General features: G+C 40.1%; 1 protein-coding gene across 9 annotated transcripts in view; it reads right to left on the bottom strand.

Moving 5' to 3' along the window:
• Positions 1 to 25,353, bottom strand: part of SPIDR (scaffold protein involved in DNA repair) — a 331,517-nt gene extending 306,164 nt beyond the window's left edge. For all 9 annotated transcript variants that reach the window (XR_003002947.1, XM_024742596.1, XM_024742599.1 and 6 more), the window contains exon 1: positions 25,267 to 25,353. Coding sequence is in view for 8 of the 9 variants with exons in the window: in XM_024742596.1 (XP_024598364.1) it covers positions 25,267 to 25,299 (33 nt within the window). In the remaining variant the exon portion in view is untranslated. The remainder of the gene's footprint in view (positions 1 to 25,266) is intronic.
• Positions 25,354 to 25,980: the final 627 nt, after the last annotated feature.

Raw genomic sequence — 25,980 nt, 5'->3', positions numbered from 1 at the left:
AGCAGGGACTCAAATGGATGTTTGGGTATTTTTAAGTAAATATTTACTTATTTATTTTGGCTGTGCCAGGTCTTAGTTGCAGCACACAGGATCTTCTCTGCGACATGCAGACTCCTTAGTTGCAGCACACAGACTTCTTAGTTGCCGCATGCAAACTCTTTGTTGCGGCATGCGTGCAGGATCTAGTTCCCTGACCAGGGATCAAACCCAGGCCCCCTGGGTTGGGAGCGTGCAGTCGTGCGTACCCCCTGGACCACCAGGGAAGTCCCTCAAATGTATGTTTAAATGTCAAAGTTCAAAATAACATTATTCACAATAACTAAAAACTGGAAACAACCCAAATGTCCACCAATGGATGAATGGATAAACAAAATAAGCATGTACGTGTAAATAAAAACTATTCACAGCCTTAAAAAGCAATGAAATCCTGACACATTGTAGGTTTGCGACCTCAGGAGTCCCCAGGTGAAGTCTGAAACTGGTGCCCATGCATAGAGGACAAGGAGAGCCCAAGAAAGAGGTAGATCACTCCAGATTGGTAGCTGGCAGTTTTAATATGCAAGGGAACTTACACACAAGCCAAGATTCACACACAGGCTGGTCTGACTCCACAATTCAAACTCCTTACCCCAAGCCAGCATTTCTTAAGATGCAACCCAAGATCTGATGAGGAACTAATATCCAAAATGCATAAAGAACGCCTAACAACTCAACAACAAAAAGACCAACAACTCAATTTTTAAGTGGGCAAAGGACCTGAAAGACATTTCTCCAAAGTAGATATACAAATGGCTAATAAGCACATGAAAGGGTGCTCAACATCATTATTCATGAGAGAATTGTGAATCAAAACCACAATGAGATACCACTTCACACCCATTAGGAATGACTACTATTAAAAAAAGTTAAAATTTAAAAAATTTAAAAAAAACCAGAAAATAGTAAGTCCTAGCAAGGACATGGAAAAACTGAAACCCTCGTACATTCTGACAGAAATGCAAAACGATGCAGTCACTGTGGATAAAAGTATGGTGGCTACTCAAAAGTTAAAAATATAATTACCATATGATCCAGCATATACCCAAAAGAATTGAAAGCAGAGACTCAAACAGATATTTCCCCAACAATGTTCAGAGTGCCATATTCACAAGAGCCAAAAGGCTGAAACAATCCAAACGTCCATCAATGGATGAATGATAAACAAAATGTGGTATACACATACAACGGACTACATTCAGCCTTAAAGAAAGAAAAGAATTCGGGGCCTCCCCGGCGGCGCAGTGGTTGAGAGTACGTCTGCCGATGCAGCGGACGCGGGCTCGTGCCCCGGTCCGGGAGGATCCCACATGCCACAGAGCGGCTGGGCCCGTGAGCCATGGCCGCTGAGCCTGTGCGTCCGGAGCCTGTGCTCCGCAACGGGAGAGGCCACAACAGTGAGAGGCCTGCGTACCGCAAAAAAAAAAAAAAAAAAAAAAGAAGAAAGAAAAAAACTCTGACACACAATACAACATGGAAGAACCTTCAAGACATTAAGCTAAATGAAATAAGTCAGACACAAAAGGACAAAAATTATGATTCCACTTATATTAGGTCCCTAAAGTCATCAAACTCAGAGACATAAAGTAGAATGGTGGTTGCCAGGGGCTGCGGGGAGGGGAAAATGAGGAGTTGTTGTTGAATGGGTATAATTTCAGTTTGGGATGATGAAAAGTTCTGGAGATGGATGGTGGTGATAGTTTCGGAACAACATGAAAGTACTTAATGCCACAGACCATAGACTTAAAAATTGTTAAAACAGTTAATTTCATTCTATTTGACCACAATTTTTAAAATGCAATCAAGGGCGATGCACATCAGAATCACCACGTATGCTTTTAGAGATAGGATACTCAAACCTCAAATTAGAATCCTGAGTGATGAGAGGCCCACCAACCAGCCTGGTGAGTTAGGCACTATTAAAGTTTGAGAACCACCACCAAGAACAATGGATTAAAATCCAACCTCTAGGGACTTCCCTAGTGGTGCAGTGGTTAAGAATCCGCCTGCCAATGCAGGGGACACAGGTTCGAGCTCTGGTCTGGGAAGATCCGACATGCCACGGAGCAACTAAGCCCGTGCACCACAACTACTAACCCTGCGGTCTAGAGCCCACGAGCCACAACTACTGAGCCCAGGCGCCGCAACTACTGAAGCCTGCACGCCTACAACCCACGCTATGCAACAAGAGAAGCCCCCGCTAACCGCAACTAGAGAAAGCCCACGCACAGCAACGAAGACCTAATGCAGCCAAAAAAAATCCAACCTGTATGGCTCTTACCATACAGGTAAACTAAACACAGAACAAACTTCTCTGCACATGCCTGGAATATTCTGCTGCAGTAAAATACACAATGTTGGGTAAAAATGCTATAGTCTCTATTGAATTTTTTAAAAGGCTGAGGAAAAAACAGAAAGCTTTACATCCCAGTGGCTTGAGGCTATAAAAAGAAAATCCTCAACATGAAGAACAGGATGCCAGTCATGAGACACTGCATTCAGGATTCCAAAGTTTCCTATCTTAATCTGTTCCACCCCTTAGGCCATCATTCAACCATGCACAAGTTTCTCATTAACTTTTGTTTTAACTCTCTCTCACCCCATCATGCTATCCCTTGCTCCTTCTCTTCCCCAGCACACTTATATAGAGATTTGTCAACACAAAGATTTTATTCTTCAACTACTGCAATGTGATTTCTTCATTAACCTCTCCTCAAAACTGTCTTCCCTTTGATTAATGGATTTCTCCACACTCACAAGTGTACATTTGTTACCTATGTCATTTTAATGCGTAAGTGACAAGAACTGAATGCAGAATTCAACAAAACTGGTTCAAAATAAGGAGGGACTTACACAGAATGTTCAAAGATAAATATTTTTGAGATCTTAGTAAAACTGTGGCCAGAACTCAGGCACTAAGTATGTTTCTCTTCTTTCTATAAATAAATTAGTTATTGGGTAGATAATACGTACTGTTTTTCTCGGTCATAGCTTTTAAGAGGAGATACTCTAGAGCTACACCAACTGGACAAGCTTTCTTACACATAACTTTTTAAGAAACTGTTCATGTGTGTTTCAATCTTTACAAAAGTACTCCATTTTTATTTGTCTTAACATTACAATAAATTTTTTAAAAGCATCACCCTATTCCACTATTTGTCCATTCCAAAAACTGAGTACAAAATTATGTACCAGGCACCAAGCCAGCAACCTGACACAACTGTTTTAATATACTGCTGCCCTGTTTGCATCTTCTGATTATATATGTTTTAGTTGTATCCTTAAGATAGACAACATTGTATTCTGCTGCCTTTCTTTGCTTAATAGGAATTTTCTGATGCTCTAGAGGTTCTGCTCCTTAAAAGAACAGAAATTAAAATCTACAACTTTATGAGAAACCAACAGAAATCTTATTTATACGCAAGAATAAATGTTCTGTTTCTGATCTTACCAGGATGGAAAAGAATATTCAGATTGATTTTCAAAAGAGTATCTATGTAATACTAACGACCCTAAGTTTTAAAACTAACATCAATTTTGCAGCAGATATAAGCATTGAGAGGACTTCCCTGGTGGTACAGTGGTTAAGAATCCGCCTGCCAAGCAGGGGACATGGGTTTGAGCCCTGGTCCAAAAAGATCCCACATGCCAAGGAGCAACTAAGCTCGTGCGCCACATCTACTGAGTCTGTGCCCTCGAGGCCGCATGTCACAACTACGAAAACCCGTGCTCCAAAACAAGAGAAGCCACTGCAATGAGAAGCCCGCAGTGAGCACAGCCCCCACTCGCCACAACTAGAGAAAGCCCGCGCGCAAAAATGAAGACCCAACGCAGCCAAAAATAAATAAATCTATAAAATAACTTTAAAAAAAAGCATTGAGAGAAAAGTTTAACAGGAAATACATGAAAGTGCCCATATCACCTGATTGTAGATTTACATGTGTTATTTTCTATTGTATTCTTTCTTTTATAGCTATTCTACAATAGGTGCATATTATTTTTAATATCAGAAAAAACAAAAAGAAATTTTAAACTGTTGTTCTAAACTGCACATATTAAAATCCCAACTATCTTTCCAGCTTGAGTCCCTGTTGCAAAAGGAACTGAGTACTCCCCCTGCTGGTTATTTAAATAGTTCCCCCAAACCTAGAGCAGTGTCTAGAAGCTAATGAAGATTTTAAATCAAATCATGAGAAAATATCTGCAAACAAAGCAACTGACAAAGGATTAATCTCCAAAATATACAAGCACCTCATGCAGCTCAATATCAAAAACACAACCCAATCCAAAAATGGGCAGAAGACCTAAATAGACATTTCTCCAAAGAAGATAAATAGATTGCCAACAAACACATGAAGAATGCTCAACATCACTAACCATCAGAGAAATGCAAATCAAAACTACAATGAGGAATCACCTCACACCAGTCAGAATGGCCATCATCAAAAAATCTACAAACAATAAATGCTGGAGAGGGTGTGGAGAAAAAGGAACCCTCTTGCACTGTTGGTGGGAATGTAAATTGATACAGCCACTATGGAGAATAGTATGGAGGTTCCTTAAAAAACTAAAAACAGAACTACCATATGACCCAGCAATCCCACTCCTGGGCATATACCCTGAGAAAACCATAATTCAAAAAGAGTCATGTACCACAGTGTTCACTGCAGCACTATTTACAATAAACAGGACATGGAAGCAACCTAAGTGTTCATCAACAGATGAATGGATAAAGAAGATGTGGCACATATATACAATGGAATATTACTCAGCCATAGAAAGAAATGAACTTGTTATTTGTAGTTAGGTGGATGGACCTAGAGTCTGTCATACGTACAGAGTGAAGTAAGTCAGAAAAATAAAAATGAAACTGAGTTATTTCTAGTGAGACAGATGGACCTAGAGTCTGTTATACAGAGTGAAGTAAGACAGAAAGAAAAAAACAAACACCGTATGCTAACACACATATATGGAAGCTAAGAAAAAAGAAAAATGGTTCTGAAGAACCTAGGGGCAAGACAGGAATAAAGATGCAGACGTAGATAATGGACTTGAGGACATGGGGAAGGGGAAGGGGAAGATGGGATGAAGTGAGAGAGTGGCATGGACATATATATACTACCAAATGTAAAATAACTAGCTAGCGGGAAGCAGCCGCAGAGCACAGGGAGATCAGCTCCGTGCTTTGTGACCACGGGGGGGGTGGACAGGGAGGGTGGGAGGCAGACGCAAGAGGGAGGGGATATGGGGATATAGGTATACATACAGCTCTTTCACTTTGTTATACATCAGAAACTAACACAACATTGTAAAGCAATTACACCCCAATAAAGATATTAAAATAAATAAATAAATTTTAAAAAGAAAAAAAAGACAATGATACTTGGACTATGAACTTCAGAGCAAGTTAACAAGACATAAGAAAACTAACTACTCACTTCATACTTTTTCTTCCCTAAGTTTCTTTAGCTACCTCTTTCACCAAATGTCTTCCACACTTCCAAACTTTTCTCCCTACATCCCAACCCATTAGCTTTCCTGATCAAAACCCAAATTATGAAGCAAACATTAAGAGTACTGAATCAAGTTTTAACTTGCTTTTCCTAAATACGTATGTGGGCCTTGAATATATCTAGCTCCAACTCCATCTGCACTTATATTTTAATTAAATTGAGTCATTTAAGATGAAATGGACATAAGAAGACACTGGAACAATGCCTTAAAAATTCGGAGGAAAACTAATTTTCAATCTAGATTTCTCTACTCAGCCAAATTATTAATCAACTATAGGAACAAGATAAAGAAATTTTCAGACATGCAGAGCTCAAAAAAACTCTTAACACACTCTTTATTAGGAAGATACTGGAGAATATATCATGCAAAAGGAGGAAATAAGCCATATTGCCTAAGGGCAGGCATAAAAAATTTTTAATTACGGGCTTCCCTGGTGGTGCAGGGGTTGAGAGTCCGCCTGCCGATGCAGGGGACACGGGTTCGTGCCCTGGTCTGGGAGGATACCACATGCCGCGGAGTGGCTGGGCCTGTGAACCACGGCCGCTGAACCTGCGCGTCCAGAGCCTGTGCTCCGCAACAGGAGAGGCCACAACAGTGAGAGGCCCGCGTACCGCAAAAAAAAAAAAAAATTTAATTACCTATAATTAAGTAAAAAATGATGTAAAGAAAAACATGTAGCAATGATTTACTACATTAAAATAATGGTTGCACAAGAAGGAAACAAAGTACACTACTTCAGTCTTCAATGGGCCACATTTATGTGATCATAGTAGTAATATTTATTTCTGGTTTAGCAAAAACCTGTAACAATAACAAAGGATAACAGAGATATGGAATGCTCACATAAGACAGCTAAGTCCTCATCTGCCATACTAGGTAATCAACAGATTAAATATTGGGTTGGGCCCAAGTGCATTTGTTTTCTTCCATAAAATGGCTGTAGTAGCACTTAGTTGTCTTTAACTTCATCCGAAACAATTTTGTTAGAGTGTATTGTAACAGCTGTCCTATCAGCATGCATTAAAAAAAAAGCTTACCAAAGCTGGTGAATTTTTGTGTAGCCATCTTAATATTGAAGACAGAAGAAAAAAGCAACATTTTCGGCATATTATGCTTTATTTCAATAAAGGTAAAAACTCAACTGAAATGCAAGAACAGATTTGTGTAGTGTATGGAAGAGGTGCTGTGACTCATCGAACGTGTCAAAAGTGGTTTGCGAAGTTTCATGCTGGAGATTTCTCACTGGACGACGCTCCACAGATGGGTAGACCAGCTGCAGTTGACAGCGATGAAATCGAGACATTAATTGAGATCAACATTATACCATGCAGGAGACAGCCGACATACTCAAAATATCCAATTCAAGTGTTAAAAGCATTTGTACCAGCTTGGTTATGTTAGTTGCTTTGATGTTTGGATTCCACATCAGTAAAAAAAAAACTTTCTTAACTGTATTTCCACGTTCGATTTTCTACTGAAACGTAAAAAAAAAAGTTCCATTTTTAAAACAAATTGTGATGGGTGATGGAAAATGGATACTGTACAGTGATGTGGAACAGAAGAGATAGTAGGGCAACTGAAATGAACCTCCACCAACCACACCAAAGGCTGGTCTTCATCCAAAGAAGATGAGGTGGTGTATATAGTGGCATTGGAAGGGAGTCCTCTACTACAAGCTCCTTCTGGAAAACCAAACAATTAATTCCAACAAGTACTGCTCCCCATGAGACCAACTGAAAGCAGCACTCTACGAAAAGTGTCTGCAATTAGTCTACAGAAAACGCATAGTCTTCAAGATAACGCAAGACCACATGTTTCTTTAATGACAGGCAAAAACTGTTAAAGTTTGGCTGGGAAGTTCTAATCCACCCACTGTGTTCACTAGACATTGCACCTTCGGCTTTCCAATTATTTTAGTCTTCACAAAGTTCTCTTAACAGAAAAAATTTCAATTCCCTGGAAGACTGTAAAAGGCACCTGGAGGGCTTCCCTGGTGGCGCAGTGGTTGAGAGTCCGCCTGCCTATGCAGGGGACATGGGTTCATGCCCCGGTCCGGGAAGATCCGACATGCCGCGGAGCAGCTGGGCCCGTGAGCCATGGCCGCTGAGCCTGCACGTCCGGAGCCTGTGCTCCGCAGCAGAAGAGGCCACAACAGTGAGAGGCCCGCGTACCTCAAAAAAAAACAAAAAAACAAAAACAAAAACAAATGTGGGGTTTAAAAAAAAAAAAAAAAGGCACCTGGAACAGATCTCTGCTCAAAAAGATAAAAAGTTGTGGGAAGAAGGAATTATGAAGTTGGCTGAAAAATGGCAGAAAGTAGTGGAACAAAATGGTGAACACGTTGTTCAGTAAAGTACTTGGTGAAATAAAAAAGGTGTCTTTTAGTTTTACTTAAAAACTGAAGGAACTTCTGGCCAACCCGATAATTAATGTGTTTTTTAAAATAAACTCCAGAGAAAAACAGGTAAAAATTAGTTATTTCCAAACTTCTGATCTAAACAAGATGATACAGATCTGTTTCTCCCAGCTTCTCCCCACTAAAAACAACTATAATCCCTGAAAATAACATAGAGACTGGTAAGAATTCTAGAAATAGCAAGCTGGTTTGGGAGCCCAAGACTGAAGGAATAACAGAGTAACAAGGTGACTTATGTCCGAGCACCCAACAGAAGGTAACCCAGACCCCATGTTTCCCCACCCCCAACCTAGCTCATTCCTCCTCTTGATCAAACAGGAATCTCTCTGACAGTATCAACTAAGCCCAGCACCACCAGAGGGAGATTGCAATTGGAAACACTGCCAATAATAAATGATCAAGGGAATCCCAATGGACCCAGATCTCCTTCCATTAGAGATTCTAGGACAAGGAAGAGAGTGGAGAGAGGTGGAGAGATTAGGTGTCAGTAGGATAGATCTCGACAACTCACACATTACCCAAGAATCACTCTGTGTCTCTCAGAGGCATGGGGGATCCCAACACAGCAATAACCTGACAAGGGAAGCTTCTTGGTCACTGTGTGCCTGAGAGTCTCTGCTCCTTCACCAAGAGACCCTAGCAGGTCAGCCTGGGGAACCCCCTTCTGTTCCCTAAGGTTACTGGCACTAGATATGCCGAGCAGACCAAAACAACATCACAAAGCCTCTAAAAATTAAACTATCATTAGAACCACAATCCACAAAAGTAGGTCAGGACCTGTGTGCTTGATCTTAGCAGCATACTGCAACAATAAAACACTTAAGTAGAACCCAGCATCTCCTAAGATAGACTAAATGTCCAGAATACAATTGAATATTGTTCTTCATACTAAGAACCAATACTATCAAAAAACAAATAAAAAGAAACAATCAACTGATACCAACAAGCAAATCAATCTGGTGCTGGAACTATCTAACAAGAATTTTTTAATAGCTGTCATAAAAATGCTTCAATAATCAACTGCAAGTTCTCATGAAACAATGAAAAATTAGAAAAAAAAGAAAAAATTATAAAAAAGGACCAAATGGAAATTATAGAACTGAAAAATACAATTACCAAAATAAAAAACCTACTGGGTAGACTCAATAGTAAAATCATAACTACAGAAGATAGAATCAATAATTTGTAGGCCAATCAATACAATTCAACTAATCTGAACAACAGATTCAGACAAAATATAGTAAAGAAAAATGAATAGAGCCTCAGGGACCTGTGAGACAATAACAAAGGATTCTTCATTCATATCATTGTTCCAAGAGGTAAAGAAAAAGAAATTAAACTGAGAAAGTATTTTAAAACATATCAGCTCAAAATTTCCTACATTGGGTAAAAGATATAATATTTCTACAATAAGCTGAAAGAACCCCAAACAGGATAAACCCAAAGAAACCAACAGCAAGACATCAAAATTAAACTTCTAAAGATAAAGAAAAGTTTGGAAAAGAACCATGATAACATACTGCCTATACAGGGACATCAATTCTAGTGACAGAATTCTCATCTGAAATCTTAGAGCCAGAATGAAGTGGGGCAATTATTTTTCAGTTCTTAAAGAAAATAACAGCAACCCAGAATTTGATATCCAGTAAACTGCTCAACAATCAAGGGGAAATAAAGATATTTTAGACCCGCCCCCCCCCAAGAAAAACCACTTAAGTATTTGGAAACCAGCAGATACACACTTAAAGATTGGTAAAAGAAAGTACTCAAACAGTAGAAAATGATTTTTTTTAAACCTTGTGAGCAGTGTGGAAAAAGGAAAAACAGAAACTGCAGGAGTATGGATAAATACAAAAGACAATCCTTCTCAAGAGCTGTATAAATCATAGTCAATGAATATGAAATATGAAACAAAAGCCACAATACTAGGTTACATTAAAGGTGCCTAAATGGAAAGTGAAGCTTCCACATTTTACTAGAAGTGATAAAATGCTGCATATGTAAACTGTGATAAGCTACACATATTATTGTATATCTAGAAAAACCACTGAGAAAATGATACAACCAAAAAAGCTAAGAAAAACTATATATAAATCAAAATGGAAACCTAAAATTTTTTAAGTAACTCCAAAAAAGCAAGAAAAGAGAAAGAACAGGAAGAAAACAACAAAATGGCAAACTTGAACACTAACATATCAATAATTTTCTCTTACATGTAAATGACTTAAATACATCCATCAAAAGACAGAGCCTGGCAGTGTAGATTAAAAAACATGAACCAACCACATGCTATTTGGAAGAAACTAATTTCAAGTTCAATACTATAGGGAGGTTGAAAGTAAATGAATAGAAAGATATGCCAAGTAAACACTGACAACAAAAGTGGCTATATTAGTATCTGGTAAAGTAGACCTCAGGTCAAAAAGAAATTTCTAGAAACAAAGAAATTATGTAAGAATAAATTCAACAGAAAGATACAACACTACTAATTTTATAAACACCAAACAACAGAGCCTCAAAATGCATAAAACAAAACTGATAGAACCGAAAGAATAAATACACAAATCCACCACTACAGTTGGGGATTTCGACACCTGCCCACCATGCTCAGCAACTGATAGAACTTCTAGGTAGGAAACAATATAAGTCATACAAGATCTCACCAAAAAAAACAAAACAAACAAAAACACCCTAACAATACCAAAGAGAGCGCACTACCCAACAAAAACAAAATACATATTTTTCCAAACACAAAGGAACACTCACCCAAATGTAGCATATTCAGAGAATAAATTTAAGAGAATGAAATCATACAGAATGTGTGGCTTAATCATAAATGAATTAAATTAGAAACCAATAATGAAAACAGATAAATGATAAAAACATGAATAAATAACAAGCTTCTGATTCATGAATAAAACAGTCTTCAACAGATTTTTTTAAACATACATAATTAAATGAAAAAAGAAAGAGCAATCAAAATATATGGGATGCAGCTAAAACAGATCTGAGAGGGAAATTCGTAACATTAAATACAGTTGACCCTTGAACAACACAGGTTTGAACTGCATGGGTCCACTTACACATGGATTTTTTTCAATAAATACCTACTCCAGTACCACATGATCCACAAGTGGTGGAATCCATGGATGTGGAACCACAGATACAGAGGGCTAACTGTGAAGTTATACATGGACTTTCAACTGCACAGGGTATCAGCCTCCTAAACTCCTCACTGTTCAAGGGTCAACTTATTTTCATTGGAAATGAAAAAAACTCAAATCAATAACCTAAATTCCAACCTCAAGAAACTAGAAGAACAAAAAATAACTAAAGCAAGCAAAAGGAAGAGAACAGTAGGAATCAATTCAATTCAAAACAGGAAAACAACTATTTTTTAAAGCAATAAAACCAAGAGCCAGTCCTTCAAGAGATAATTACAATTAATACACATCTATGAGGACTGACAAAAAACAGAAACAGAGAAGACACAAATGACAAATATGAGTTTGAAATAGGGGATATCACTACAAATCCTACAGCCATTGAAAAAATATATCCCTACAAATCCTACAGCCATTAAAAAGATATAGGAACACTACAAACTTTGCACTCATAAACTCAATAACTTATAAGTCAACCAATTCCTCAAAAACCACAACTTCCAAAACTCAACCAAGAATAGATAATGTAAACAGACCTTATAACCATCAAATAAATTGAATTTGAAAAGTCCCAGAAAACAAGCCACTAGGCCCAAGTGATTTCATTACACAATTCTAACAAACCTTCAACAAAGAATTAACATCGACTTTTTATAATAACTTCCAGAAAATAAAACAAGAACGAACACTTCCAAACCTCATTTTAGGAAACTAACATTACCCTGATAAGAGTCAGGCAAAGACAATATAAAAAAGAAAACTACAGACCAAATGTCTCTTATGAATTTAAATGCAAAAAAAAACTCAACAGAATATCAGCAAAAGGAATCTAATAACGTTTACAAAGAAATGTACACCAAGGCCAAGTGGGGTTTATTTCAGGTGTGCACAGCTGATTCAACATTCAAAAATCAACCAATGTATGAGAATCCGCCTGCCAATGCAGGGGACACAGGTTTGATCCCTGCTCCGGGAAGATCCCACACACCGCAGTGCAACTAAGCCCATGCACCACAACTAGTGAGCCTGCAACTAAGCCTATACCACAACTACTGAGCCTGTGCTCTAGAGCCCACAAGCCACAACTGCTGAGCCCACGTGCCACAACTACTGAAGCCTGTGCACCTACAGCCCATGCTCCAGAACAAGAGAAGACACTGCAATGAGAAGCCCAAGCACCTCAACGAAGAGTAGCTCCCGCTCGCCGCAACTAGAAAAAGCCCGCACGCGGCAACAAAGACCCAACACAGCCAAAAAGAATAAATTAACTAATTAAAAAATATATATGGATCAATTTTTTTTAAAATCACCCAATGTAATCTACATATATCAACAAGCTGAAAAGAAAAACTGCAGCATCTGGCACACAAAAAATGCATATAATAAAATCCAATACCAATTCATTATAAAACTGTAATCTAACTACAAATAAAAGTAAACTTCCTCAACTTAAGACGAACTACCAAAAACCCTCAGCTCACATCATACTGAACCAGGAAAGAATGAATGCTTTCCCCCTCCCCCTAAGATCAGTAACAAGTAAGGATGTCCACTCACATAACTCTTATCCAACATGGTACTGGAAGTTCTAGCTGCTACAATAAGGCAGGGAGATGGGACAGGGGTGGGGGGGCGGCAGTGGACAACAGTGGATTTGAGAATATACAGCTTGAAAAAGAAAAAACAAAACTACAAAGACATGATAGTCTACACAGAAAATCCCAAGAAATCTAACCAAAAAAAACCAAAAATCTAACCAAAAAAAACTAATAAGTACTAGCCAGCCTTGCTGAGTTCAGCAAGGCTATAGAATATAACATGAATGCATGAAAACCAATCCATTTCTAAATACTAACAATAAACATGTAGAAACTAGAATTAAAAACACGATACAATTTACAATCACACCAAAATAAATGAAATACTTAAGTATAAAGTTACCAAAACATGTATGGCACCTGCCTGCTACAAATTTCAAAATGCTGATGAAAGAACCCAAAGATTAACAAATGGAGAGACAATGGACTAGGAGACTCACAGATGTCTATCTGCCCCAGATTGATAGATAGCTTTAATTCATTTCCTATCAAAATTCCAGAAAGTATTTTGTAGACATAGCCAAACTATCTTAAAACTTACAGGGAAAGCCACAGGCCCTAGAAGAGCTAAAACTGTTTTGAAGAAGAATAAAGTGGAAAGTCACTCTATCCAATGTTAAGGCTTAGTAGGCAAAGAGATAGACACATAGATGACTCAACCACTTCAGAAACCCAGAAATAAACCCACACATATTCGCGCAATTGGTTTATGACAAACATGCAAAAGCAATTCAATGGCGGAAGGAACAGACTTTCAATAAATGGTAGTGGACAACTGAAAGTCCATAGACCAAAATAAGAAAAAAAAAGAAAACCTCAACCTAAACCTCACACCTTATATGAAAATTAACTCAAAATATGTCATAAACTTAAATGTAAAACATTAAACTATAAAGCTGTTAGAAAAAAACAGAAAATTTTTGAGTTCCAGAGATAGGCAAAGAGTTGTTACAGATTTGATAGCAAATGCACGAACTATCAAATGAACATGGTAAAAATTTTTAAATGTTGCTGCCAGAAGATATTTGGAAACAACATGTCCAACAAAGGACTAGTACCTAGAATATTTTTTAAGCTCTCAAAATTCAGCAATAACCCCAAAAAATCCAATTTAAAAATGGGTAAAAGAAACGAACAGGTATTTTGCCAAAGAAGATAGACAGATAGCAAATAATCACATAAAAACATGTTCAACATCATTAGCCATCATGGAAATACAAATTAAAACCACAATGAGTTATCAGCACACACCTATCATAATGGCTAAAACAAAAAACGTGATGAGCAAACTTCCAGAATAAGAGAATAAGAACCTCTAATAACTTGCTCCTTCATAAAAGAAATAATAACAGCGGGAAAAAATAGTCAAAGTTTAATTTTTCAAAACTTTGGAAATTAACCATAGGCTTATAATCTAAACAACATTCACTCAAGAAAAGTAGCTTAATATCGACAAGAACAGTGAACTTTTTGGTGTTTTAATTTGCCCTCATCTCATGCCCCCTCTCTAGCTCCATAGTAGCCTTGAAAAACAGCAGCCTCATAACCAGGATAAGCTGTGTAAACTGGCAGCCCAGCAGTCAGAGGAGAGAGCAAACTGGGTTTGTAGGTCCTCAAAAGGCCCTATCCACAGAGTATTATCACTATCTGAACTGCCTGGCAGCTCCTGAGAAGAAAAACTTATTCACAGAACTTAGTTCGACCTGACTCACAGCTCACTCAATGGGAAAGCCCTATCAGCAGGGCATTTGTCTAAAACAATTGACAGCAATTCATATTATAGCTGCCTGTGGCAGCAACAGTCGTTTCACGGACCAAAGAGCCAAAAGTGCTAACGAAGGAATATCTGAAGAATAAGATGTCCACAGGCAGCACTGAAAAGATCTGACATGTTCCAGGGGATCTGGAATGCTACCTGATCTGCAGGGCTGTGTGTATGCCCAGGAAAAACCTGAGAAGGCCCCCATATCTCAGCTCTGGATAATGTCAAGGCCCTGCACAAGGAGAAAGTTAAGTCAGTTATAAACTGCCAGACTACAGAAGGCACGCCTCAACGCACACAGAGCTCTTCAGTAAAGAATGAAAGACTTATTGGCTCAAAGCATCTAAACAAATATCTGTCCAATAATTCACAGACAAGTAAACAAACACTGTAGTGTGTTCAACAGCTACAAACAGGAATTATTTTTTTCCTCAAATTTTTGGCATTTACTGTAAGCCTCAAACAGCCACCAACACTCCATTTTATGCAGTTTATGGGTCCGGGTTCACAGGGCAGGGCATGGGCTGGGACAGCAAGGCTCCCTTACTTCCAGCTCTTTGATGGCAATCCACCCCTTGTCCCTTAATGGACCCATCTCCTAGAGGTAGCAGGAAAAGTTGGAGATGCCCCTTTTCCTACAGAAAACAGGAACTTTACAAACTTTAAGAAACTTTAGGAAAGTCATTAAACAAATAAATAGCAATAACAAACAAATTAAAAAACCTCTGGGGAGGGGATGGGAACTTAATGTCCAGAGTTGTTGCATTATATTTTAAATGTCTGGTTTCAACCAAAAATCGTAAGACACAAAGAAACAGAAAGGTATAACAAGAAAAATGCAGTCAAGAAAAACTGTACCTGAGGGAGGCCAGAAGCTGGATTCACCAAAGACTTTAAATCAGCTTCTGTAAATATGCTCAAAGAAAAAAAAGGAAATTGTCTAAAAAAGTTAAAACAAAATAGCCCAGCAAATAGAGAATATAAAGACATAATTATTTTTTAGAAAGAAAGCAAGAAACCACTACACTCAAATAGAAATTCAAGAACTGAATAGTACAATAACTGAAATGAAAAGTTCTCTAGAGAGGCTCTGTAGCAGATTTGAGCTAGCAGAAGAAAAAGTCAGCAAACTTTGCAACAGGACAATTGAGAGTATCCAAGATGAAGAGCAGAAAAAAAAAGAATGAACAGAACCTCAGAGACCTGTGGGACACCATCAGGTATACAAATATATGCATAGGAGTCCCAGAAAAAAAGGAAGATGTAGAAAGAGTATCTGAAAAAATACAGACCAAAAACTTCCCAAATTTGATGAAAAGTTGATTATACACCCAAGAAACTCAAAAAACTCTGAGGATAAACTCAGAGACCAACCCTGAACACATCATGTCAACTACTAAAAGACAAAGAGAAATCATAAAAGCAGCAAGAGAAAAAAGACTCATCATGTAAAAGGATCCCTAATAAAATAGCTGACTACCCACAAGAAATCATGAAAACCTCCTCAAACAAACAAGAGCAGAATACACATTCTCCTTACATACATATGAAACCTTCTGGTAGACAGAACAAGCCTCAATACATTGTAAAGGAGTGAGAGCATATTATTACTACTCTTAGACAACAATACAATGAAACTAACAACAAAAATACAACTGCAAAAATCACAAAAATATGGAAATTAAACAACACACTCCTAAATATCCAGTGGATCAAAGACAGAATAACAAGAAAAATTAGAAGATATTATGAGAAAAATGAAAAAAATAAGATATATTAGATCTTGCAGATGCAGAAAAAAGCAATGCTTACAAAAAAACTTATAGCTGTTAATATCTATTTTTAAAAAGGCCTCAAATTAATAGCTTAACCGCTAATCTTAGAAAACTAGAAAAATAAGAGCAACTAACCCAAAGCAAGCAGAAGGAAGGAAATGAGGACAGAAATAAAATAGAAAACAAAATAACGAAGAATATAAATATAACCAAAAGTTGGTTCCTTGAAAAGACCAAAACAGACAAACCTTTAGCTAAACTCACAAAAAGAAAAAAAAAAAGAGGGAAAGAGAGAAGATTCAAATTGCAAAAACAAGAAATGAAAGAGAAAAAGCACTAAAGGATTATAGGAAACCCTGTAAGGAATATGAAAAACTGTACGCCAACAAATTAGGTAACTACCATACAATACACAGACTCCAAGAAAGACACAAACTAGCAAAACTGACTCAAGTAGAAATTAAAAAACTGAATAGGGCTTCCCTGGTGGTGCAGTAGTTAAGAATCCACCTGCCAATGCAGGGGACATGGGTTCGAGCCCTGGTCCGGGAAGATCCCACATGCCGCAGAGCAACTAAGCCTGTGCGCCACAACTACTGAGCCTGTGTTCTAGAGCCCGTGAGACACAATTACTGAGCCTGCGTGCCACAACTAGTGAAGCCCGCACACCTAGAGCCCGTGCTCTGCAATGAGAAGCCACCACAATGAGAAGCCCGCGCACCACAGCGAAGAGTAGCCCCCGCTCGCCGCAACTGGAAAGTCAGCACTCAGCAACAAAGACCCAATGCAGCAAAATAAATTAATTAATTTTTTTAAAAACTTAATAGACATAACAAATGGATTGAATCAGTAATTTGGAAACTTATCACAAAGAAAAAGCAAGACTCAGACGACTACACTAATAACTTATGCCAAACGTAAAAATGCATTAATATCCATGCTTCACAAACTCCTAACTCATACTATGAAACCAAATCCTTATAACAAACCCAAAGACATCAAAAAAAAAAAAAAACTAGACCATTATTACTTATGAATACAGTTGCAAAAATCCTCAACAAAATATCAGCATACTGAATCCAGCAGTATATGCAAAGGGTTATATATACACCACGGCCAATAGGGATTTTCCCTCCAGCAATGCAAGATTGATGTAACATCCAAAACTCAATAAATATACCATATTAATAAAGGACAAAGGAAAAAATTGGATCAACAGAAAAAAAACTTACAAAAGCCAACACCCTTCCATAGTAATTCTCAACATACCTGCAATGGAACAGTAGTTCCTCAATCCGATAAAGAATATCGAAATAGAACTCACAGCTAACATCATACATAATAAATTACTGAATGTTTTCTCCCTAAGATAAGGATCAAGAAAAGGATGTGAGCTCTCACCACTTATATTCAAGATTGTACTAGAGGTTCTAGCCATGGCAATTAGGCAAGGAGAAGAAATAAGACATCCAAACTGGAAAGGAAGAGGTAAAACTATCTCTGAATACTCAGAGATGATATGGTCTTATATATAGACAATCCTAAGAAACACACACACACACAATTAGAACAAATGACTTCAGCAAAGTTGCAAGACACAATCTGAATACTAAAAAAATCAAGTGTAATTATATACACTAGCAATGACCAACACAAAAAACAAATTTTTTAAAAATTCCATTAATAGCAACAGAAAGAATAAAATGCTTAGAAATAAGTTTAATCAAGGAAGTACAAGACTTCTACAGTGAAAACTACAAAACATAGTTAAAAGAAATGAAAGAGCTAAATAAAATGGAAAGACACCCCACGTTCGGGGCTTGGAAAGCTTAATACTGTTAAGACAGCAATACTCTCCAATTTCTCTACAGAGTTACCCAATAAAAATCCCAGATGGCTGTTTGCAGAAATTGACTGATGTTACTATTCACATGAAAATGCTAGGAACCCAGAATAATTTAAACAATCTTGAAACAGAACACAAGCTAGAGATTTCCTAACTTCAAAACTTACTACCAAGCTACAGTAATTAATAAAGTATGGTAGCGGCATAAGGGTAATACATAAATGAATGGAACAGAATTCATACTTAAGAAATAAATCCTTACATTTGTGGTCAATTGATTTTAAAAAGCAAATGCAAAAACAACTCAATGGAGATAGAATAATCTTTTCAACAAATGGTACTGGCACAACTGAATATCCACATGCAAAAGAATGAAGGTAGGGCTTCCCTGGTGGCACAGTGGTTGAGAGTCCGCCTGCCGATGCAGGGGACATGGGTTCGTGCCCCAGTCCGGGAAGATCCCACATGCCGCGGAGCGGCTAGGCCCGTGAGCCATGGCCGCTGAACCTGAGCGTCCGGAGCCTGTGCTCCGCAACGGGAGAGGCCACAACAGTGAGAGGCCCGTGTACCGCAAAAAAAAAGAATGAAGGTAGACCCTTTCCTTACACCACATACAAAAATTAACTCCAAATGAACCACAAACCTAAATGTAAGAGCTAAAACTAGAAACTCTTAGAAGGAAACATACAAATAAACCTTTATGACTTATGACCTAAGTGATTTCTTAGATATGCACCAAAAGCATAGGCAACGAAAGTAAAAAGACTGGACTTCATCAAAAATTTTAAACATTTGTGCTTCAAATGACCTCATTAAGAAAATGAAAAGCAAGCCCACAGAGTGGGAGAAAATATTTGCAAACCACATATCTGATAAGGAAACTGTATACAGAATTTATAAAGAACCCTTACAATTCAACAATAAAAAGACAAATCCAACTAAAACACGGGCAAGGGCTTCCTTGGTGGCGCGGTGGTTAAGAATCCGCCTGCCAATGCAGGGGACACAGGTTCGAGCCCTGGTCCGGGAAGATCCCACATGCCGCGGAGCAACTAAGCCCGTGTGCCACAACTACTGAGCCTGCGCTCTAGAGCCCGTGCACCTACAGCCTGTGCTCCCCAGCAAGAGAAGCCGCCACAATGAGAAGCCCGCACACCGCAACGAAGAGTAGCCCCCGCTTGCCACAACTTGAGAAAGCCCACATGCAGCAACGAAGATCCAATACAGCCAAATTAAAAAAAAAAAACATGGGCAAGTAATTTGAATACACATTTCTTCAAAGAAGATACACAAATGACCAACAAGCACATGAAAAGATACTCAACATAATTAGTCATTAGGGAAACACAAATCAAAACCAAAACAATAAAATACCACTTTCTACCCATTAAGATGGCTAAAGTCAAAAGAATGCAATAACAAGTATTGACAAGCATTCGGAGAAATCAGAATCCTCATTCCTTGCTGGTGAGACTAAAAAATGTAACCACTTGGAAAACAGTTTGGCAGTTCCTCAAAATTTAAACATACAATTACCATATGACTCATCAATTCCACTAGTAGGTTTACATCCAACGTAAATGAAAACTTTCATCTTCACAAAAATTGGTACACAAACGATCATAGCAGCATCATTCATAACAACCAAGAAGTGTAAATAATCCAAATATCCATCAATTGATGAATGGAATCTTTTTAATGTTGTATACCATACAATGAAAAATTATTCAACCATAAAGGGGAATGAAGTACTGATACATGCTACAACAATGGATGAACCTTGAAAACGTTAGGCTAAGTGAAATAAGCCAGTCTCAAAAGACCATGTTATTCCATTTATATGCAATGTCCAGAATAGGCAAATCTATACAGATGGAAAGTAGCTTAGTGGTTGCCAGGGGGATGGGGAAGGAGAGAATGTGGAATGACTGCTAACAGCCATGGAGTTCCTTTTCAGTGTGATGAGAATATTCTCTAATAAATATTTGTACAACTTTGTGAATATACTAAAAACCACTGAATTCTGTACTTTAAAAGCATGAATTTATTATCTATGAAATTGAATCACTCATACATTGCCAGTGTAATATTGTACAGCCACTCTAGAATAAAGTTTGTTAGCTTCTTATAAAACTAAACATCAAATTACGATATGACCCAGCAATTACACTCTTGGGCATTTATCTTAGAGAAATAAAAATCTATGTTCCCCAAAACACCTGTACACAAGTGTTCACAGCAGCTTTATTCTAATAGCCAGAAACTGGAAACAGCCCAGATGTACTTCAACAGGTAAAATGCTAAGTGAAACTGTGGTACATCCATTCTGTGGTAGTCCATTCCATGGACTATGACTCAGCAATAAAAGTGAAGAAGCTACTGATATACACAACCTAGACAAGAATCTTATGCTGAGTGGGAAGAAATATAAGGAAAACAATATCAAAAGGTTGTAAATTGTATGATCCTATCCCAATAACATTTTTGTTTTGTTTTGTTTGGTTTGGTTTGGTTTGCGATACGTGGGCCTCTCCCTGTCGTGTCCTCTCCCGTTGCGGAGCACAGGCTCCGGACGCGCAGGCTCAGCAGCCATGGCTCACGGGCCTAGTTGCTCCGCGGCATGTGGGATCTTCCCGGACCGGGGCACGAACCCGTGTTCCCTGCATCGGCAGGCGGACTCTCAACCACTGCGCCACCAGGGAAGCCCCCAATAACATTTTTGAAATGACAAAAACTTTTAAATAACGAATAGATGAATGATTGCCAGGGGTTAGGGGTGGGAGTTAATGGGAGTCGGTGTGATTATAAAAAGGGTCCTATGCTGATGAAACTGTTCAGTATCTTGACTGTGGTAGTAGATGCATGAACCTACACGTGATAAAATTGTACAGAACTAAACACACACACATACACAGACGCACACCTGGGGAGATTTGAATAAGACAGTTGTATTGTATTAATGTCAATACATTGGTGGTGATATCGTACTACAGTTTTGCAGAATGTTATCATTGTGGCCAACTAGATAAAGAATACGTGAGATGTCTATAATTCCTTACAGCTGTTATGTGATTCTACAATTACCTCAATTTTAAACAGGGATTGCCTTCAGGGACATGATTAAGTGCAGGAAGGAGCAGGGCAACAATTGCTGGTTTTCATGAGAAATTTTTTCATACTACTTTTTTTTTATCTATGAGCATATATTATTTTGATTTAAAAGAAAATATTTTTCCCCTTACAGGAAATATATATGTGAAGTACCTGACATACAAAAAGTCTTCAGTAAATGTTAGTTCTCCTTTCCTTCCATTTTAAGGATAAGACAACGTCTGGACTAAGATATCAGTACTAAGGAGTCCAACTCTGAGAAGCACAGCCACCGGTAAATCATCCAATGGGATTACCAAGGGCTAAAACTGGAACCATAATGTACTCCTACCAAGGTAACTATGAGAGAATCTCTCTCCACCACTGAACAACTTTAAAACTAAGCCCTCTTCCTATTCCTTGTTCAACAAATTGAGTGAAGCAATTCTGGAGAAATCTAAAGGCAAAAACAGTAAAGGATGAACAATAGCTCTGTCCTCATCTAGAAATTTCTTTCATTATCATGGTGTTTTATTATTAATTGCTTTCATTATCACTAACATTAATTGAGTGCCTATACGCTCAGTACATCATTTCATGCAGTCCTCATCATTTAACCCTCATACCAACCTTGCAAGATCGGTATTATCTTATCCCCATTTGATAGACAAAGAAGCTACAACTTAGAAATGCTGTGTATATTGTGCTGGTCAGAGAGCTAGTAAGCAACATGTCAGGATTTTCTCCCATGTATGTCTAATTGCGGAAATAAAGATTCTAGCCACTGATTCTGCATTATCTCACTTTAACAAAAGTGTCTAGCGATAACTGTCACGTGCACCTTCAACTCAAAGGCACATAACAGCAGCTGAGCTTTCCGACCGGGTTGAGAACCTGGGAATATCACTGGAACTTCTAAGTCTCAAGCCCAGTCATGGTATCAGCCACCAGCCTCCTCCTAATCATGATGTCTCACCTGCCATTCTGCACTCTTACGGCCAGCTACGTCAGTGTTTCCTTTCAAGCATTAAGACTCCTACCCTTCTACTAATTCACTTTACCAATCACCAACCCACAAGGCTAGGATAAAAAGACCCACAAATGAGAGTGGCCCTCTTCATATTTTCTTATTACTTGTCCTTGGTCAATGCTGGTAAACACTCTTACCATTCCCCACCCCTCTACTCTCACACACACACTTACATACACAAGTTCCACACCCGTGCTTGCCTTTACCTCTCCTTGTCACCATCATAGCGCAAGCCGTCACATCTTCCCTAAGGTTAAAATAAGCCACTATAAAACTCAGCAGACCTCCCATCTACTGCGCTCTCCTTCTTCCCTGTAGTCTCAGAGGAAAAATACTCCTATTACCTAATACTAGCCCCTTTCTGTAACAGAAGCCAGGTCCTCATTCTATCCTTGGCTCCTCCCCATCCTGCTTCAAAGAAGCAATGTTTCCCTTTCTTGAAAAATAAACAACTTCTTTGAAATGACACGTACACTGTATTTAATTAAAAATTACTATGTCCTTGCTATTATGAAAGAAGCACCAGAAATAAAATAAGGTTTTCTGATGAGGACCCAAAGGAGTAGAGAAGGAGGGTGTCATCAGAAAGATATGATGTTCCTTTATTTCTTTTATGACCTTAACAAGATAGTTTTCCTTTCAGTGAGAAAGAGAAGGGGGAGAGCTACAATTCAGTCTGAGGAGGCAGAAGGAACTGTGAGACTGAGGGGAGGACCAGGAAATCTCAGAAGGTAAGCGACTGACAGGTAAAGGGAGTACCTGTGGTCGTTCCTGGCTATTTAGCAAAGGGAGAAGACAAAGCTTAAAGGGAATAAGAATCATAGCACTTGAAAGGACAGTGAGGGGGCAAAGGCAGGAGGGAAGAAAGAAATAAAATACACCCAGCCGTGGAGCAACTTGGAGCTTAATCTCTCCCTGGGCCTTAAGTTCCCTAACATCAGGTAAGAAGCAACTAACTCTCCCCAAGTTTCCCATTTTTCACAGGTTCAAGTTTTGAGTCACCACTGACTCTTCCCTCTTCATCTTTCAATTTCAGGTACGTAAGTCTCATCTTCCTTTTATTATCTATCAACTCAGTCCTTTCCCAATACTATTCCCAATTCTACGATGTTAGTTCAGGCACATATCAACTTCCATTTTAAGAGTCCAGAAAGATCTACATGGCTTGCCCAGAATTATAAAATTAGTTAGTTGTAGAGCTGAGACTGGTACCCAAGTCTTCTGACCAGGGTATTTCCCCATGTTTCTTCATACCTACAATACTTGCAAACCTTCTATACTAGTTCTCCTTTCATTCATTCATCAGATATCTATTAAGTATCTAATATGTTCAAGGGACTATGACAGGTGCTATGATAAGGTCTTGAAAACTGATAGAATGACGAAGGGAAAAGTGAGTATCAAGACAAAAACATGAAGATTTCTAAGTGAGGATGTAGTGTAAGTGCCTGACATTAAGCATCTGATTGCCAGGTGGCATCCACTTTAGAAGAAATCCATCTCGAACAAAAGTATCTACAGCTGTATGCCAGAGCTATTTGCAAAACAACCAGGTAAGGAACTAGGCTGCCCTCACCCATGAAGGTTCCTCTTTCAACAAGCCCTGGTAACCTAAATAACTGACCATTTGAGTGACCGTGCTTCTCCCTCCCTGCTATTGCTTTAAATTAGCCAACGAAGAATGAATCCCCAAAATTCTAGACACCTAACCCCCAGACCCTAATAAAGGCAGACCCCAGGTGTGCCGTCCCTCTCTCCCTGTGTCTCGCCCTCCAACCTCACCGTGAGGTCCTTGGGTGTACCATGCACCCTCCAGGACCTGTGAGGAATGAACCTTGCTCCTCCAAGTCTCCTGACGGTTTCTGCTGAAGTGCACCCTGCAATCGCAATTAGAGAGCATCAGTGTCAACAGGCTGAGAGCAGCACAACACAGGAGGAAGTGCTGGCACCCAGGGGACTAAGGGCGAGAAAATGACAACTTCATGGTGCACTGCGTTTAAACCACGCTCAAGGGAAAGGTCAAATACACATCTGAAAATCGTCCATACAGAGGGACAGCTGACATCAATGTGTGAGACTTCCCAGAACAAACTTGGAAAGTGAGGAAAAAGGCGCAAAGTCAGAAGTCAGAACCTGGCAGGAAGGCAGCAAAGGAGAAATAAATGAGTAATTGCAATACGGGAAAAGAATCAAGTGGCAAATGTGTCAAATGCTACAGTGACCAAGTTCACAAGTTACATGGGCTTCAACAATTTAACATACTTCCTTGATTCCTTGGTTTTTTCTTTCTTCACATTTCAGTATTTTTGAAATCAGGGTTAGGTATGCTTGTCATGGGCTTCCTGGACTTCGTAAATGGGTAGTCACAAAACTGACAGCGTGTGTGACAACCAATGATATTCCAGGGGCAAGGAGACACAGCAGTGAGACGGCGGCTGAACCAGCGTGCGCGGACTACTTTTTCAGGAACTTTTTGGTAAGAAATGAGGAGTCAAGAAAGGAGTCAGTGTCTGCTTTCATTCAGTTTTCAGTACGACGAGACAAGCATGTTGGTAAGCAAGGAGCTCAGAAACCGCTTTCAAAAGGTAAAGGGCACACGCAGGACAAACGCAATGCACTCAGAACGCAGCTGCGCCGCTCTCAGCGCGGTCACCAGGCGGACCCCGCGCCCGACTCGGCCGAGACGCTCCCGCTCCGGCGTCGGAAGGGGCAGGGGAGGCAGCGCGGCGCAGACGCGGCGGCTACGCAGGCCCTCCCGGACCCCAGGACGCCGCCGTCGCCCTGCGGCCCAGCAGAGACCCGCGAGCACCAGCTGGACTCGGGCCGCACGGCCGGGCTCACCCGCTCCGGTCGCCCCACAGCCGCGACCCTCGCCCTCCAGGGAGGCGGCCCCTCCCTCCCCGCCTCCAACGCGGGCTGCGTCCACGCCACAGACGCCCCAGCCGCCCACCAGCCCGGGGCCAGCCACACGCGCCCCGCGGGCGAAGCCGACGTGGGGGGACCGAGGAGACAGCACCCAGAGACCCACGGCCTACCTTCGAGCCACGAGACTGGCCTCCGCGGGGCATCTCCGTGCGCGCCGCCTCCTCCAGCGCGTGCCACCCGCTCAGGCCGCCGGAAGGCCGCGCGTCCCCGGACCAACTCGGCGCGCCGCGACACACCACGCTCTGCGATTGGCGGACGCTCGGGCTGGGGGCGGGGATTCTCCGGACGCACCGCCCTCCCAGCGCGCCGCGCCTCACTGCACTCTGCGATTGGCGGACACTCGAGCGGGGGCGTGGTTTCCCTGCTACCCACGCTTCCTGGCACTGATCTACACTGCGGCCGCTGGGAACTGGGCGCCGGCCCCAGCTGTAGGTCCGGGTTGTCCTGTGTTGCTCGGCCTGCCTGTAACTGGGCCGGGGTCCGGCAGAGCACGCGCTGGAGTGGCCGCAGCGCCGCCGTAGCCTCCTGGCCAGGGAGCTGCTGAAAAACCCGCGCGGGGTTTTTCAAATAAAGCTCGTGCTTGGTGTGCTTTGTCAGGCAAGGACCGGCCTTAATAAAAATAAACGGTAACCCGAAGTGGGCTATGAATTCAGCAAGCGGTGCTTAGGGAATGGTTGCAGCCGTGGATAACCGGAGACAGGGGTGTTATTTCCCCATCTACTTGAGAGCAGGGGTTTAGTATCCAGAGCAGAAGTTTTCAAGTTCAGAGACGCCAGAATCGCTGCTTCTCCCTAATGACGGCCTGGTCCTCGAATGTTCTGGGC

This window comes from Neophocaena asiaeorientalis, unplaced genomic scaffold, assembly GCF_003031525.2.
Source record: "Neophocaena asiaeorientalis asiaeorientalis breed wild unplaced genomic scaffold, Neophocaena_asiaeorientalis_V1.1 scaffold226, whole genome shotgun sequence".
Taxonomy (NCBI): Eukaryota; Metazoa; Chordata; class Mammalia; order Artiodactyla; family Phocoenidae; genus Neophocaena; species Neophocaena asiaeorientalis.
Note: the sequence above shows the minus strand (reverse complement) of the source record. Positions and strands in the feature narration are given on the sequence as shown.